At 35.3% G+C, this 12,239-nt stretch overlaps 1 protein-coding gene across 6 annotated transcripts in view; it reads left to right on the forward strand.

Moving 5' to 3' along the window:
• The window catches only part of shoc1 (shortage in chiasmata 1), a 55,620-nt gene that overhangs the window by 31,486 nt on the left and 11,895 nt on the right, over positions 1–12,239 (forward strand). For all 6 annotated transcript variants that reach the window (XM_068221401.2, XM_021476345.3, XM_073951957.1 and 3 more), the window contains exons 18-24: positions 2,078–2,141; positions 2,543–2,612; positions 4,184–4,359; positions 6,262–6,376; positions 9,009–9,117; positions 9,537–9,664; positions 12,100–12,187. In XM_068221401.2, the coding sequence (XP_068077502.2) occupies positions 2,078–2,141; positions 2,543–2,612; positions 4,184–4,359; positions 6,262–6,376; positions 9,009–9,117; positions 9,537–9,664; positions 12,100–12,187 (750 nt within the window). The remainder of the gene's footprint in view (positions 1–2,077; positions 2,142–2,542; positions 2,613–4,183; positions 4,360–6,261; positions 6,377–9,008; positions 9,118–9,536; positions 9,665–12,099; positions 12,188–12,239) is intronic.

A 12,239-nucleotide genomic window follows, 5' to 3' on the forward strand; every position in this document is an offset into this window, starting at 1 on the left:
ATATATATATATTTTTTAATATGGTTTCTATAGGAGGACAAACAATCTTAACGTTTTCCAATGCTGTTAAAGTGTGTAGAATATTTAATTTCAACATTTCTGTCAGCGAAGATTTGCGTCATAGCCTGCGACACACGTTTCTATCAGCAGGGCGGTATGCCAGGCAGGTAGCTGTTGTAAACAAACCGGCGGCTGTGTGATGCGTAATGGAGCGCAAGCTGTCTTTGCCAAAGATGTACAGCGGGGCACGCTTTCTCATTTTCCCTCCCTGAGAGAATTCAAAGAAGCCCATCCCGATCACTCACTCAACGGTGATTATTTACAAGGTGCGATCGTTGATATGCAAACTGCATTTGAGAGCAGATTTTGCGAGTTGCGAAAGGAAAAAACGAGACTGACTTTCCTCGACACACACCCCTGGAGATTGACCCTTCCTTGTTGAGCACATTCCCAGGAATGACTCGAGCTGATCTTTAAATGGAAATGGCAGGCTGCGTTTTATTGCACTGTTTGTTGCCCAGATAAGAGGCACGTTGTGCACGTTCATTTTGATGTTGTTTTTTGGAATCCTCAAAATAAAAAAAAAACATTAAAAAAATCTGATTTCTTTATTGCATTTCTTTAATTTCATCAAAGCAAAACATAATGCAATAATATTGTAATGAAGTTAAACTTGATCATTAAACATATTTCATTAATATTGTAATGAAGTTCAACTTGATAATTAAACATAATGCATTAATATTGTAAAGAAGTTAAACTTGATAATTAAACATAATGCATTAATATTGTAATGAAGTTAAACTTGATCATTAAACATAATGCATTAATATTGTAATGAAGTTAAACTTGATCATTAAACATAATGCATTAATATTGTAATGAAGTTAAACTTGATAATTAAACATAATGCATTAATATTGTAATGAAGTTAAACTTGATCATTAAACATAATGCATTAATATTGTAATGAAGTTAAACTTGATCATTAAACATAATGCATTAATATTGTAATGAAGTTAAACTTGATAATTAAACATAATGCATTAATATTGTAATGAAGTTAAACTTGATCATTAAACATAATGCATTAATATTGTAATGAAGTTAAACTTGATAATTAAACATAATGCATTAATATTGTAATGAAGTTAAACTTGATCATTAAACAATTCATTAATATTGTAATGAAGTTAAACTTGAACATTAAACATAAATCATTAATAGACTGTAATTAAGTTAAACTTGAGACGGCATCGTACAACAGAGTAGTCACGTGGCGCGTCATTCTCTACAGGATGCACTGCAGGGAAATGAACATTTAATCATATGAAGGCTCAGTATGTATTTGTAGCCAACGAAGTCATTTTTATAGTAGGCTAATATAGCTAATATAAATACATACAGCATGTGTTGCCATCATTATAAGGCTTTTAAGTTTTTTGCGGCTCCAGACATATTTGTTTTTGTTTTTTTTTGGTCCAATATGGCTCATTCAACATTTTGGGTTGCCGACCCCTGGGCTAAACAAACAGTGGCAGAAAACACTTTATTAATAGCCTAAGAAAGCATGTAGGTAGGTCCAACTACAACAACTTTTTCCGTCATCAAAATATTTTACTGGGAAGCCAAAATGCATTCATACAAGTGATTTGAATGACGCGGGGATGATCTCTCTGCAAATGTTATAAATATTTGATTAAGCTACAAGTTAAAAAAAAAGTTAATAATCCCCGGGCCAGGTTCGTTCCGATCTGTCGGTTGTGATCTGTTACACCCCTAGATTATAGCAAAACTAAATTTTTGATTAGTTATGTGCATTGTTAAGCCCTTAATTTGGACAACTTAAACTGTGATTATCTCAATATTTAGATTTTTCTGAACTTTCAGATCACAGATTTTCAAAATATTGCATCTCGTTCAGATTTTGTTCTATTATAACAAACCATACAGCAATTGGCGTCTTATTTATTCAGCTTTCAGATGCTGTACACATTTCAATAGCAAAAAAATGCACACTTATGACTGGTTTTGTGGTCCAAGTGAACATTTAATGATTGTTGTTGCACTTGAGCAGGTTCTGGTGTTAACAGTGAGCAGTGTGAACACAGAATTGCTTACAGCTCTCGAACAGGTATCAGGTGAGTCATTTTCTCAAGCACAATCTAGATTTGATAAGACCTATAGACCTTATTCTTCATTTACGAGCTAGTGCAGGCATGGGAATCTTTTTGGCTCGATATCTCGTTCACTTCCAATGATATTTAGATATTTAGCTTGTTATGCTGTTTCATGTTGCAAATTGATCTTTTCATATTATATTTTTCAAATTTTTATGTATAGTTATAAATACACTTGTTTTTAGCGCAAGCAGTTTGACCGTTTTTTGCCATTTATTATTACCAGTCATTTCTCCTATAGGCTACTTAAGTCTAAAATGATCGCCAAAACGAGCCCACTTCCGCATTAGAGAATAAGGTCAATGCTACAGTATATAGCAAATATCCTGCCTGATTCTGTGTGCTTGTACATTTGTGTTCAGGAAAGTCTGTGTCTGAAGTCAAACCAGAGGAAGGAAAGCATAAAGTAGTGAGCAGAGATGTGATGGACAGGTCTGTTTGTCTTCATCTATACAGGTGTATCTATACATAATACTTGAGACGTTGTATTGATCTTTCACATACTTACACCCACGTTCATATGCATTTGTTTGCAATACATCATGGTTTTAGACTGTTTGGCGCTGCCTTGGGTATGAATAATACATTGGTTAGTGTCAATCTTATTCAGCCAGTTTTGTTTCTGTCAGCTTTGAGTTTTTGACTGTTTGGCACCATCTGGTGGCTAAATGATGCACCGGTTAGTGTATACTCCATTAGCTCCATTCAGCTGATTTCATCATGTTTTTTTCCTGGGAATATTATTTCTAAAGGAGCTGTTGACAAGGAATAAACCAGATTATGGTTACAAACTCAAACAATACAAACGTAAAAATAAAACAAACAAACAAAAATCTGAAAAATGAGTTGTGTATGAACAACAAAATGACAGAAGGAGAAACCACTGAACTGTTAAAATGTATTTAATTCTTAGTGTTTTTGGTGATGGCAGCTTAAAGACGCCTCTCATATGGAGAATGAAGTCACATGAATTGCTTAAGTGTGAGTTTTTCACAGATTTCAACAGAGTGTAATAATCTTGATTTTCTGTGGGTCTCATCTATCAAATCTGATCTTTAATTTGTATTTTCTATTGGATTCAAGTCAGGTGATTGGCTGGGCCATTCCACAGCTTGATTTTCTTTCTCTGCATTTGAGAGTTTCCTTGGCTGTGTATTGGATCATTGTGTTGCTGAAATGTCCACCCTGGATTCATCTTCATCATTCTGCTAATGTAGATGTTGGACTGAAGAAGCTAATAGTGATTTACAATGAGGAAGGGCTGAGGGTTGCTGAAGAACTACTGAGAGATTTTAGCTACGGTCTGGGCTTCTACACCTCCCTTTCTTCATGTGTTCAATACTTTTTTCCTTTGTCACTTAATTTTATTACACAATCTTACATTCATTCATTCATTTTCTTGTTGGCTTAGTCCCTTTATTAATCCGGGGTCACCACAGCGGAATGAACCGCCAACTTATCCAGCACATTTTTACGCAGCGGATGCGCTTCCAGCCGTAACCCATCTCTGGGAAACATCCACACATACAGACACACACACTACGGACAATTTAGCCTACCCAATTCACCTGTACCGCATGTCTTTGGACGAACGCAGGGAGAACATGCAAACTCCACACAGAAACGCCAACTGAGCCGAGGTTCGAACCAGCGACCCAGCGACCTTCTTGCTGTGAGGCGACAGCACTACCTACTGCGCCACTGCTTCGCCCTACACAATCTTTACATAACTATATGGATTTATTTTCATACTAACATCTGGTGAAAATTTCAGGTCAACAGCACATTCAGAAATATGTTTTCTGAGAAAAATGGAGACATGTTAAAAACTTATTCCCCCCACTATAAATCTGGTATTTTTTTGCAGAATAAAGCAAAGTCCTATACAGCTGTACTCTAATTTGCGTCACGCTACCGTTAAACCTGTCGGGCATTATTCTGCAATAATAACAGTCTGGATGTACTTTATACCTAATTTAATGTGTTTATGTGTGTCTCCTCAGACTCTCCTTCAGTTGGTGTGTTGTTGTATGCAGTCAGCACATTGGCCCTGACTTCCCATGGCAGTGTTTCAGCATGGTGTTTGAGCTTCACTGTGCGAATCATTCACCCTTCGGCAGTTTGTGTTCAGAGAAGAACATCAACTTTATCTCCTTTTCCACTGCAGTGCCTGAATCCAGTCAGTCCAACAATCCTTCATGCACACATGATGCTGTAAACACCACGGTTATGTGCGCCCTAACAAGACACAGCATTTCAAATTAATTTACAGAAATGCTAAATGATGCAATACAATCACAGCAACTCACAACATATTTGGTTTTTAATGCAAAAGATTTTAGTCCAGTTAGATTTAGGATTAGAAATGGAATTTGATTTATTATATTATTTTTTTGCTGGTCTTTTCTTTTTTGTCTGTGGGTTTGTGTTATTACTAGTTGCTCATTTGATTGTATTTGTTTTGCTTTAACATTTTATTACTACAAAAGAAGAAATTTAATTCAGTGTTGCTTGTTATGGTAGGTTTGAACCAAAACTAAAGCCATAGTTAATAAATGAACATTTTTCACAATTTACTTCACATTCATTAGCATTTTATGAATTTCTTTCTTCTGTTGAACACAAAACAAGTCATTCTGAACAATGTTGTTAACAAAGCAGCAGTTTTAGGAACAACAACAAAAAAAAAACTATGGAAGTCAATTGCTGTTTTTTTTCCTGCATTCTTCAGTATAACTTCCTTTGTGTTTAGCAGAAGAAAGAAACTCAAACTGGTTTGGAAGACATAGGGGAAGAGTGTAAAATGACAGAAATTTCATTTTATTCCTTTAAAGTAGGGGTGCCCAAATATTTTCTTATGAAGGGCCAAAAACCAAACTTGATTGAGGCTCGTGGGCCGAAGGTAAATATAGTTGCCATTAGGGCTGAACAATATATCATTTCAGCATCAATATCGCAATGTTGATCATTCACAATAGTTACATCGCAGGATATACAGTATGCAATGTTGAGTTTGTATTATAATTTATCATTTGCATGCGCATTTGCACTGTATAATGATTTTAAAAGCATTCAGATATAAGAAATTGCACCATTTTTTACCTTAACTATGATCAATTTTATTAACTTATTTTTATTTGTATCATTCAGTTACTGTACTTGAATACTGTTAGACTTGGGAAGTGATAAAACACCTTATTCAATTGTATATTTTCCTGACTGTATTTATAGATTGTAATGCATGAAAATACTCACAACACATGAAAATACAGAAATGCACTGCAAATAGGACAGACAGCAACAAAAATGTTTCGAGGACCCCAAAGATTTTATAGATTGTTTATTAGATTTCATGAAGAATCATCCCAATCAATCTAATTGTATAAAAGTTTTCCAAATAAAGAATTATAAGTCGTCTGGTGAAATCGTATCCATATTGCAATAGATAATCACAAAACAAAAAAATATAATTTTTCCAATTTAGTGGATAATTTTTAAATGTATTTAATAATGTTTCAAAATGACTAGAAACCATAGCTTTATATCAACTAATTCAGTATTTTTTTTTTTTTTTTACATTTTATATTGAACTTATTAAAGTAAAATCAAAGCAAACTAGTTGTAACAGAATGACATTCAGTTTTGCCGATCTCCTCTGCACAGTATTTACATTTGAAAATAATCTGATTTATTTACAACATTTAATGGAAACATTTAATTTCTGTTTGCTTTTTTTGTAGCTTGGCAATAAAACAAACAAAAGGTTTCATCAAATTAGAAATGACGATCTCTGTGTTAAATGCATTCGCCTCAACCCTCTCCATCATTCTCACTTTCCTCTCAGATGGGATGGTTGGTCAAATCAAAGGTTACAATGGGCCATCTTTGGCCCGTGGGCCTAACTTTGGGCATCTCTGCTTTAAAGGGATGTCTTCCATATTTTAACAGCATTCATACACTGTTGCAACCGTACAAGAGCCAATTTAACCGGATAAACTATGTGTATGCTTATAAGCTTGTATATAATTTCGGTGTTGCATGATGATTACATTTTCATCTCTTTTGTTGCATCATTCCTTAGCGGATTTCACAGAAGAACCGACTGCTGGATCATATCTGAACACTGTCCCATTTGTGTTGCTCATCACTGATGGTTTACTGAAACGCTTAAAGATTCAACTTGCACTGGAGGCAAAGTGAGCTACTCAGCTTCTGACAACTACACTGTAAAAAGTGGTTATTTACTTTACATAAAAAAGTGAACAAACTCATTGTAACTTCGATGATTTAAGTGAATTTTTATAGTTACGCACATAGTTCATTTATGTAATACTTAAGGCAATGTGTTTACTCACTTTTTGGTCCCACTTTATATTAAGCGGCCTTAACTAATATGTACTTGCACAGTAATTAATAGTTTGTTACAATGTACTTATTGTGTAAATACATGTATTTACTGTGTAGTAATGCTTGATTAAATACAAGTATGTAATTACATCTGTAGTTAACTTTTGTAATAACATTTGTTAATACACTGTTGACCATCCCTTACACCTTAACCCACCCTTAAACCTACCCATGCCACCAAACCTGTCCATAACCCAACCTCTATCCCAACTCAAAAGCACCACAAGTGTTCTCAAATACATTATAAACACAGTAAGTACATTGTATTTATTTTTTTGATGCAAGTACATAGTAGTTAAGGACACTTAATATAAACTGGGACCCACTTTTTTAGGTAAAGTCAACAAATCGATTTCCTAATCCTACCGATACCTAAACCTAGTACCTAAACTACTACCTTACAAACTATTAATAAGCAGCAAATTAGGAGTTTACTGAGGGGAAATACATGCACTTTCTAGTACAAATATCTAAAATTCCTAAATCAAAAAGCATTTTTTAGACAAGCAAAAAATATTGTCCTGTTTTCAGAAATAATAAGTCAAAATTAAGTGAGTTTTTCCTTTGAACAAGTAAAATAATCTGCCACTATGGTAAGGGAAATAAACTCATTTCACTTTGAAATTGAAAGGTGCTGAATGTAAGTTTTGGACTCTTCTAAAACATAAAAACACCATAATATATTTGCAGATATTTAAGAAGCATGCTAAGTGAACATTCTTGTCCATCTGAAAAACAATGCTAAAGTCAGATATTCTGCTTTGAAATGGTCTCTGTTTTGGATATTTTAACCCGCCCTCTGCCAGTTTAGCCAATTTCATTTCAGCACCCCGGGTTGCCTTGATGGAAAGCTGCATATTTTATTCATTCAGTCATTAAAGATCTCAAAGTATTTGTTCGCGACCAAAATGCGACCTCGGGTGGACAGTAGCAGACTCCAAAATGAGACGCAGATTCAGAGTTCCACATGAGGTTACTAATATACTCTTCACATTTCCGGGTTTCTTAGTAGCGGAAGGCATCATAGTTGGGTAAACTTACAGCACAATGAATGGGAGAGTACAACAAATACTTTTTTACAATCCTATTTGCTGAAAAAATAAAAGAAAAACTCCACAATGGTGTTATCAAGACTTTTAGAAAAAGGAAAAAAAATAGTGTGAGACTGATAACGGCAGGCAGAGGAGAGAATAATGTCAGATTTACTCTCGGCCCCAGAGACGCTGCATTACAAACACCTCGCATAAACGGTCATTCATTTTTCGTAATTTAACGCAATGATGATATAATACATACATAAATACATAGAAATGTTCATAATTTTTTAAAGCAAAATATTAAAAAGGATTTAAGATTATGAGCGTTAAACATATCATAACAGTCTTGCGAAAAGAGTCCATTAGTAAATAATATAAATATTACGAATGTAAACATTAGGTGAGCAGGTTACATTGTAACCCCGTGTCCTAACAACACACTACGTGAGGAGATTTGCAGTGATAATCAATTTGACTGTTTGCACCAGACAACACCACAGTAATTTAAATACAGCCATTCAGAAGCACAGAATAGTGCACTCACTGCACTCCAACGAAATGGTTAGGTTTATAATCTAATTAATACATATTAAACCTCTTTAACATTATTAAATGTACATGCTGATTCGCTGATATGTGTTGGTTTGCACTGAGTCACAGATCTAAAGATCAATTTCAAACAGTTTGTTATTTTCAGTTTGGCAATAAATGTCATGGTAAATAGCATTCAAACTCACATTGTTAGCATTATACACTGAAAAAGAACATGAGGTGTACCTGAGGTGATCACTGTCAGTTTATCCTGTTGTTCACCTGTGAAAAATAGAAGCCGGTTGTAATATATAAATTTCAGGTGTTGGTTAGGACAATCCAACACCTGAAATGTATATATTAGAACCGGCTTCTATTTGTTAAAAAAATATTCCTTTTAGGTTGCTTTTTTTAGAGCACGACTTAAATCTGCCTTAAGGCTTGATAGTAAGGCACACTTCTGTTGATGTTATCAATCTGGCAACCTGCACTTGAGCGTTTTGAACCAGGCATGCAATACCTAGTTTAACCACTGGGTGTCAAAGTTACATACTGCGCCTTTAAGGAAAAACTCGCTTAATTTTGACTTGATATTTCAGAGAACCAGACAATATTTTTTGATTGTGTAGAAAATGCTTGTTTTAATTAATTTTAGATATTTGGACTAGAAACAAGACAAAACCTAAAGCATTTTTTAATGTATTTGATTGTTTGTTATAGTGAGAATTGTATCTTAAAACAAAGTGTTTTTTAAATGTTATAAGTCAATGTATCACAGAAAAGTGTTATTTATAAACTGTAACTTTTTTTTCTTGTTAATCTTTTTTGCAATATTAAATGTTCTTAACGGCAGGTACGATATGGTTCTACTGGAGAGAAAACACTCTCCGTCTGCACTGCGGCTAAGAGGAAACCGCTATGATGTCATCACTGTAGATGAAAACACTGCCATCCTCATCCAGGTGATGCTCTAGACCACAGGTGTCAAACTCAGTTCCAAAAGGGCCGCAGCTCTGCACAGTTTAGTTCCAACCCTAATTAAACACACCTGATCAAACTAATTGAGTCCTTCAGGCTTGTTTGAAACCTACAGGTAAATGTGTTGGAGCAGGGTTGGAACTAAACTGTGCAGGGCTTCGGCCCTCCAGGAATTGAGTTTGACACCCCTGCTCTAGACTATACACACATCAAATCAAATCACTTTTATTGTCACAACACCAGCAGGCATGATGAGTGAAAACAGTAGATGTAGGCTCCAAACAGTGCAAAAAACACAATGACATACAAACCTAATTACATACTTTTAAAATAATACAAACATGCTAATCACATCACCATTTAGCAGGCGACCCTTACCATGTTAATCCTTTTGTGTGTTCAGGAGGTGAGCGAGTTGGAAATGAAAATTGGAGAAGGGTCTGAGCTTGTCGTCATGAGACTCTCGGCTCTGTCTTTGCAGTTCAGCCGCTGCTGGCTCATTCTGCATTGCACCGAAAACCACAGGGCACTGTCAGTTTGATGCACATTTAAATTGTGTTACTATTCAATTTCAGCAGGATTTAAGTGTAAATTTTTCCACTGTTGGCGAATAACAGATGAATAATTCAGAATTATACTCATGACTCAAGAGTGTACACACTCACACACACACACCAAAAGATAAATGCTATTGTTAGACAGATTTTTATAGATGTCAGAAGACAAAATTCAGTAACATTTATTTCATCACAATTCCCAATATTAACTAACTACCTCTTATTAAGATAATAACAATTTACCAGTACTTGTAGACTGTTTTGAGAAATGTAAACAATAACAATGGGCCTAATGTATTTCCTGTTTTAGATTTTTAATTACTGTAGCTTTTGAGAATCCAAAAACGTCCACTTGTTGATACATTTTTTTTATGACAGCTGTGTTAGCATTAGTTATGATTGAATCTCACTCCCCGGCCACTTTTTGACTGCTTAATGCACATTTCTAATCGGCCAATCACATGGCAGCAACTCAATGCATTTAGGCATGTAGACATGGTCTCTAGATGATCTGCTGCAGTTCAAACCGAGCATCAGAATGGGGAAGAAAGGGGATTTAAGTGACTTTGAATGTGGTATGGTTGTTGGTGCCAGACGGGCTGTTATGAGTATTTCAGAAACTGCTGATCAACTGGGATTTCATGCACAACCATCTCTTGGGTTTACAGATAATGGTCCGAAAAAGAGAAAATATCCAGTGAGCGGCAGTTCTGTGGGCACAAATGCCTTGTTGTTGTCAGAGGTCAGAGGAGACTGGTTCCAGCTGATAGAAAGGAAAAAGTAACTCAAATAACCACTCGTTAGAACAAAGATCTGCAGAAGAGCATCTCTGAACACACAACACGTCCAACCTTGAGACGGATGGACTACAGCAGCAGAACACCACACCAGGTGCCACTCCTGTCAGATAAGAACAGGACACAGAGGCTACAATTCACACATGCTCACCAAAATTGGACAATAGAAGATTGGAGAAACATTGCCTGGTCTGATGAGTCTCGATTTCTGCTGCAACATTCAGATGTTAGTGTCAGATTTTGATGTCAACAACATGAAATCATGGATCCATTCTGTCTTGTATCAACGCTTCAGGCTGGTGGTGCTGGTGTAATGGTGTGGGGGATATTTTCTTGGCACACTTTTGGCCTATTAGTACCAATTGAGCATCGTCAATGCCACAGCCTACCTGAGTATTGTTGCTGACCATGTCCATCCCTTTATGACCAAACTGTACCCATCTTCTGATGGCTACTTCCAGCAGGATAATGTGCCATGTCATCTCAGACTGGTTTCTTGAACATGACAATGAGTTCACTGTACTCAAATGGCCTCCACAGTCACCAGAACTCAATCCAGTAGAGCACCTTTGGGATGTGGTGAACGGGAAGTTCACATCATGGATGTGCAGCCGACAAATCTGCAGCAACTGTGTGATGCTATCATGTCAATATGGAGCAAAATCTCTGAGGAATATTTCCAGTACCTTGTTGAGTCTATGCTACGAAAGATTAAAGCAAAAGGGGGTAGTAGTACCAACCCGGTACTAGTAAGGTGTACCTAATAAAGTGGCTGGTGAGTGTAGGTTTGTTTTTTGTGGGTTGTGGAGACATCCTGTACATTTCCATTGTTTTATACTGTACAAACTGTATTTTCTCTATGGTTTGTAAGCCTTTTGAAAAACTGGGGACATCAGGAATGTCCTCATAATTCACCTTTTTGTAATATCTGTGTTATACCCATGACTAGGGCCAGACAGAATCTGCGGACATTTTTTGCTGTTTCTGCAAAGGGTTTACTTAAAAATCTGCGGATTTATAAGGAATGATTTTGGCAGTGTCATAACTAAAACCTTAATATATAAAATAAAATAAAAAAACTTTTTAACTTATATTTATTGTTTACAATGCAAATCCAATTAGATTAACTTTATTTGGTAAACAAAGCAAGTCTCTCAAATACTATATCTACTAAAAGACATAAAATATTACTTTACAAACTATATTGTAAATAAATCATATAAATATTTTCATATTAGAAAATAATATCACTGAAATTAATTTTAATAAAAAAAAACTGAATAAATATAAATTGACACACATTTACACAAGTAAATAAACAGAATCAATGATGGGCTAAAAATCTGAGGAATTCTGCGCGTGCAGATTCTGTGTGGGCCAACCCATGACATTATACACATTTATGAAATTCTTAATATGTCACCAACACACACAAAATGTAAATGCTGTTTTTAGACAAAGCTATTTATAAAAACCCGAAGACAAACTTCTTGCCATGAAAGCAGCAAGTTTAGTCTAGTTTATAGCTTTTACTGTATGTAGCCTAGCTTTATTTCTTCCAGCAAATGGAAAGATGTGTTATTACTTGTTTTTCCTCTTGTGTGCTTTAAAGGTTTTCCAGTAACATCTATATCAATCTGATCCACATCTACTCTGCATGTGTAATGTTTGGAAACAACTCTGAAAAGTTTACGGTCAAGGTATTTTCCCCTCCTTTTCTTATTTGGTAATATTTATTTATAAACCTCAAAA

This window comes from Danio rerio, chromosome 5, assembly GCF_049306965.1.
Source record: "Danio rerio strain Tuebingen ecotype United States chromosome 5, GRCz12tu, whole genome shotgun sequence".
Lineage (NCBI taxonomy): Eukaryota > Metazoa > Chordata > Actinopteri > Cypriniformes > Danionidae > Danio > Danio rerio.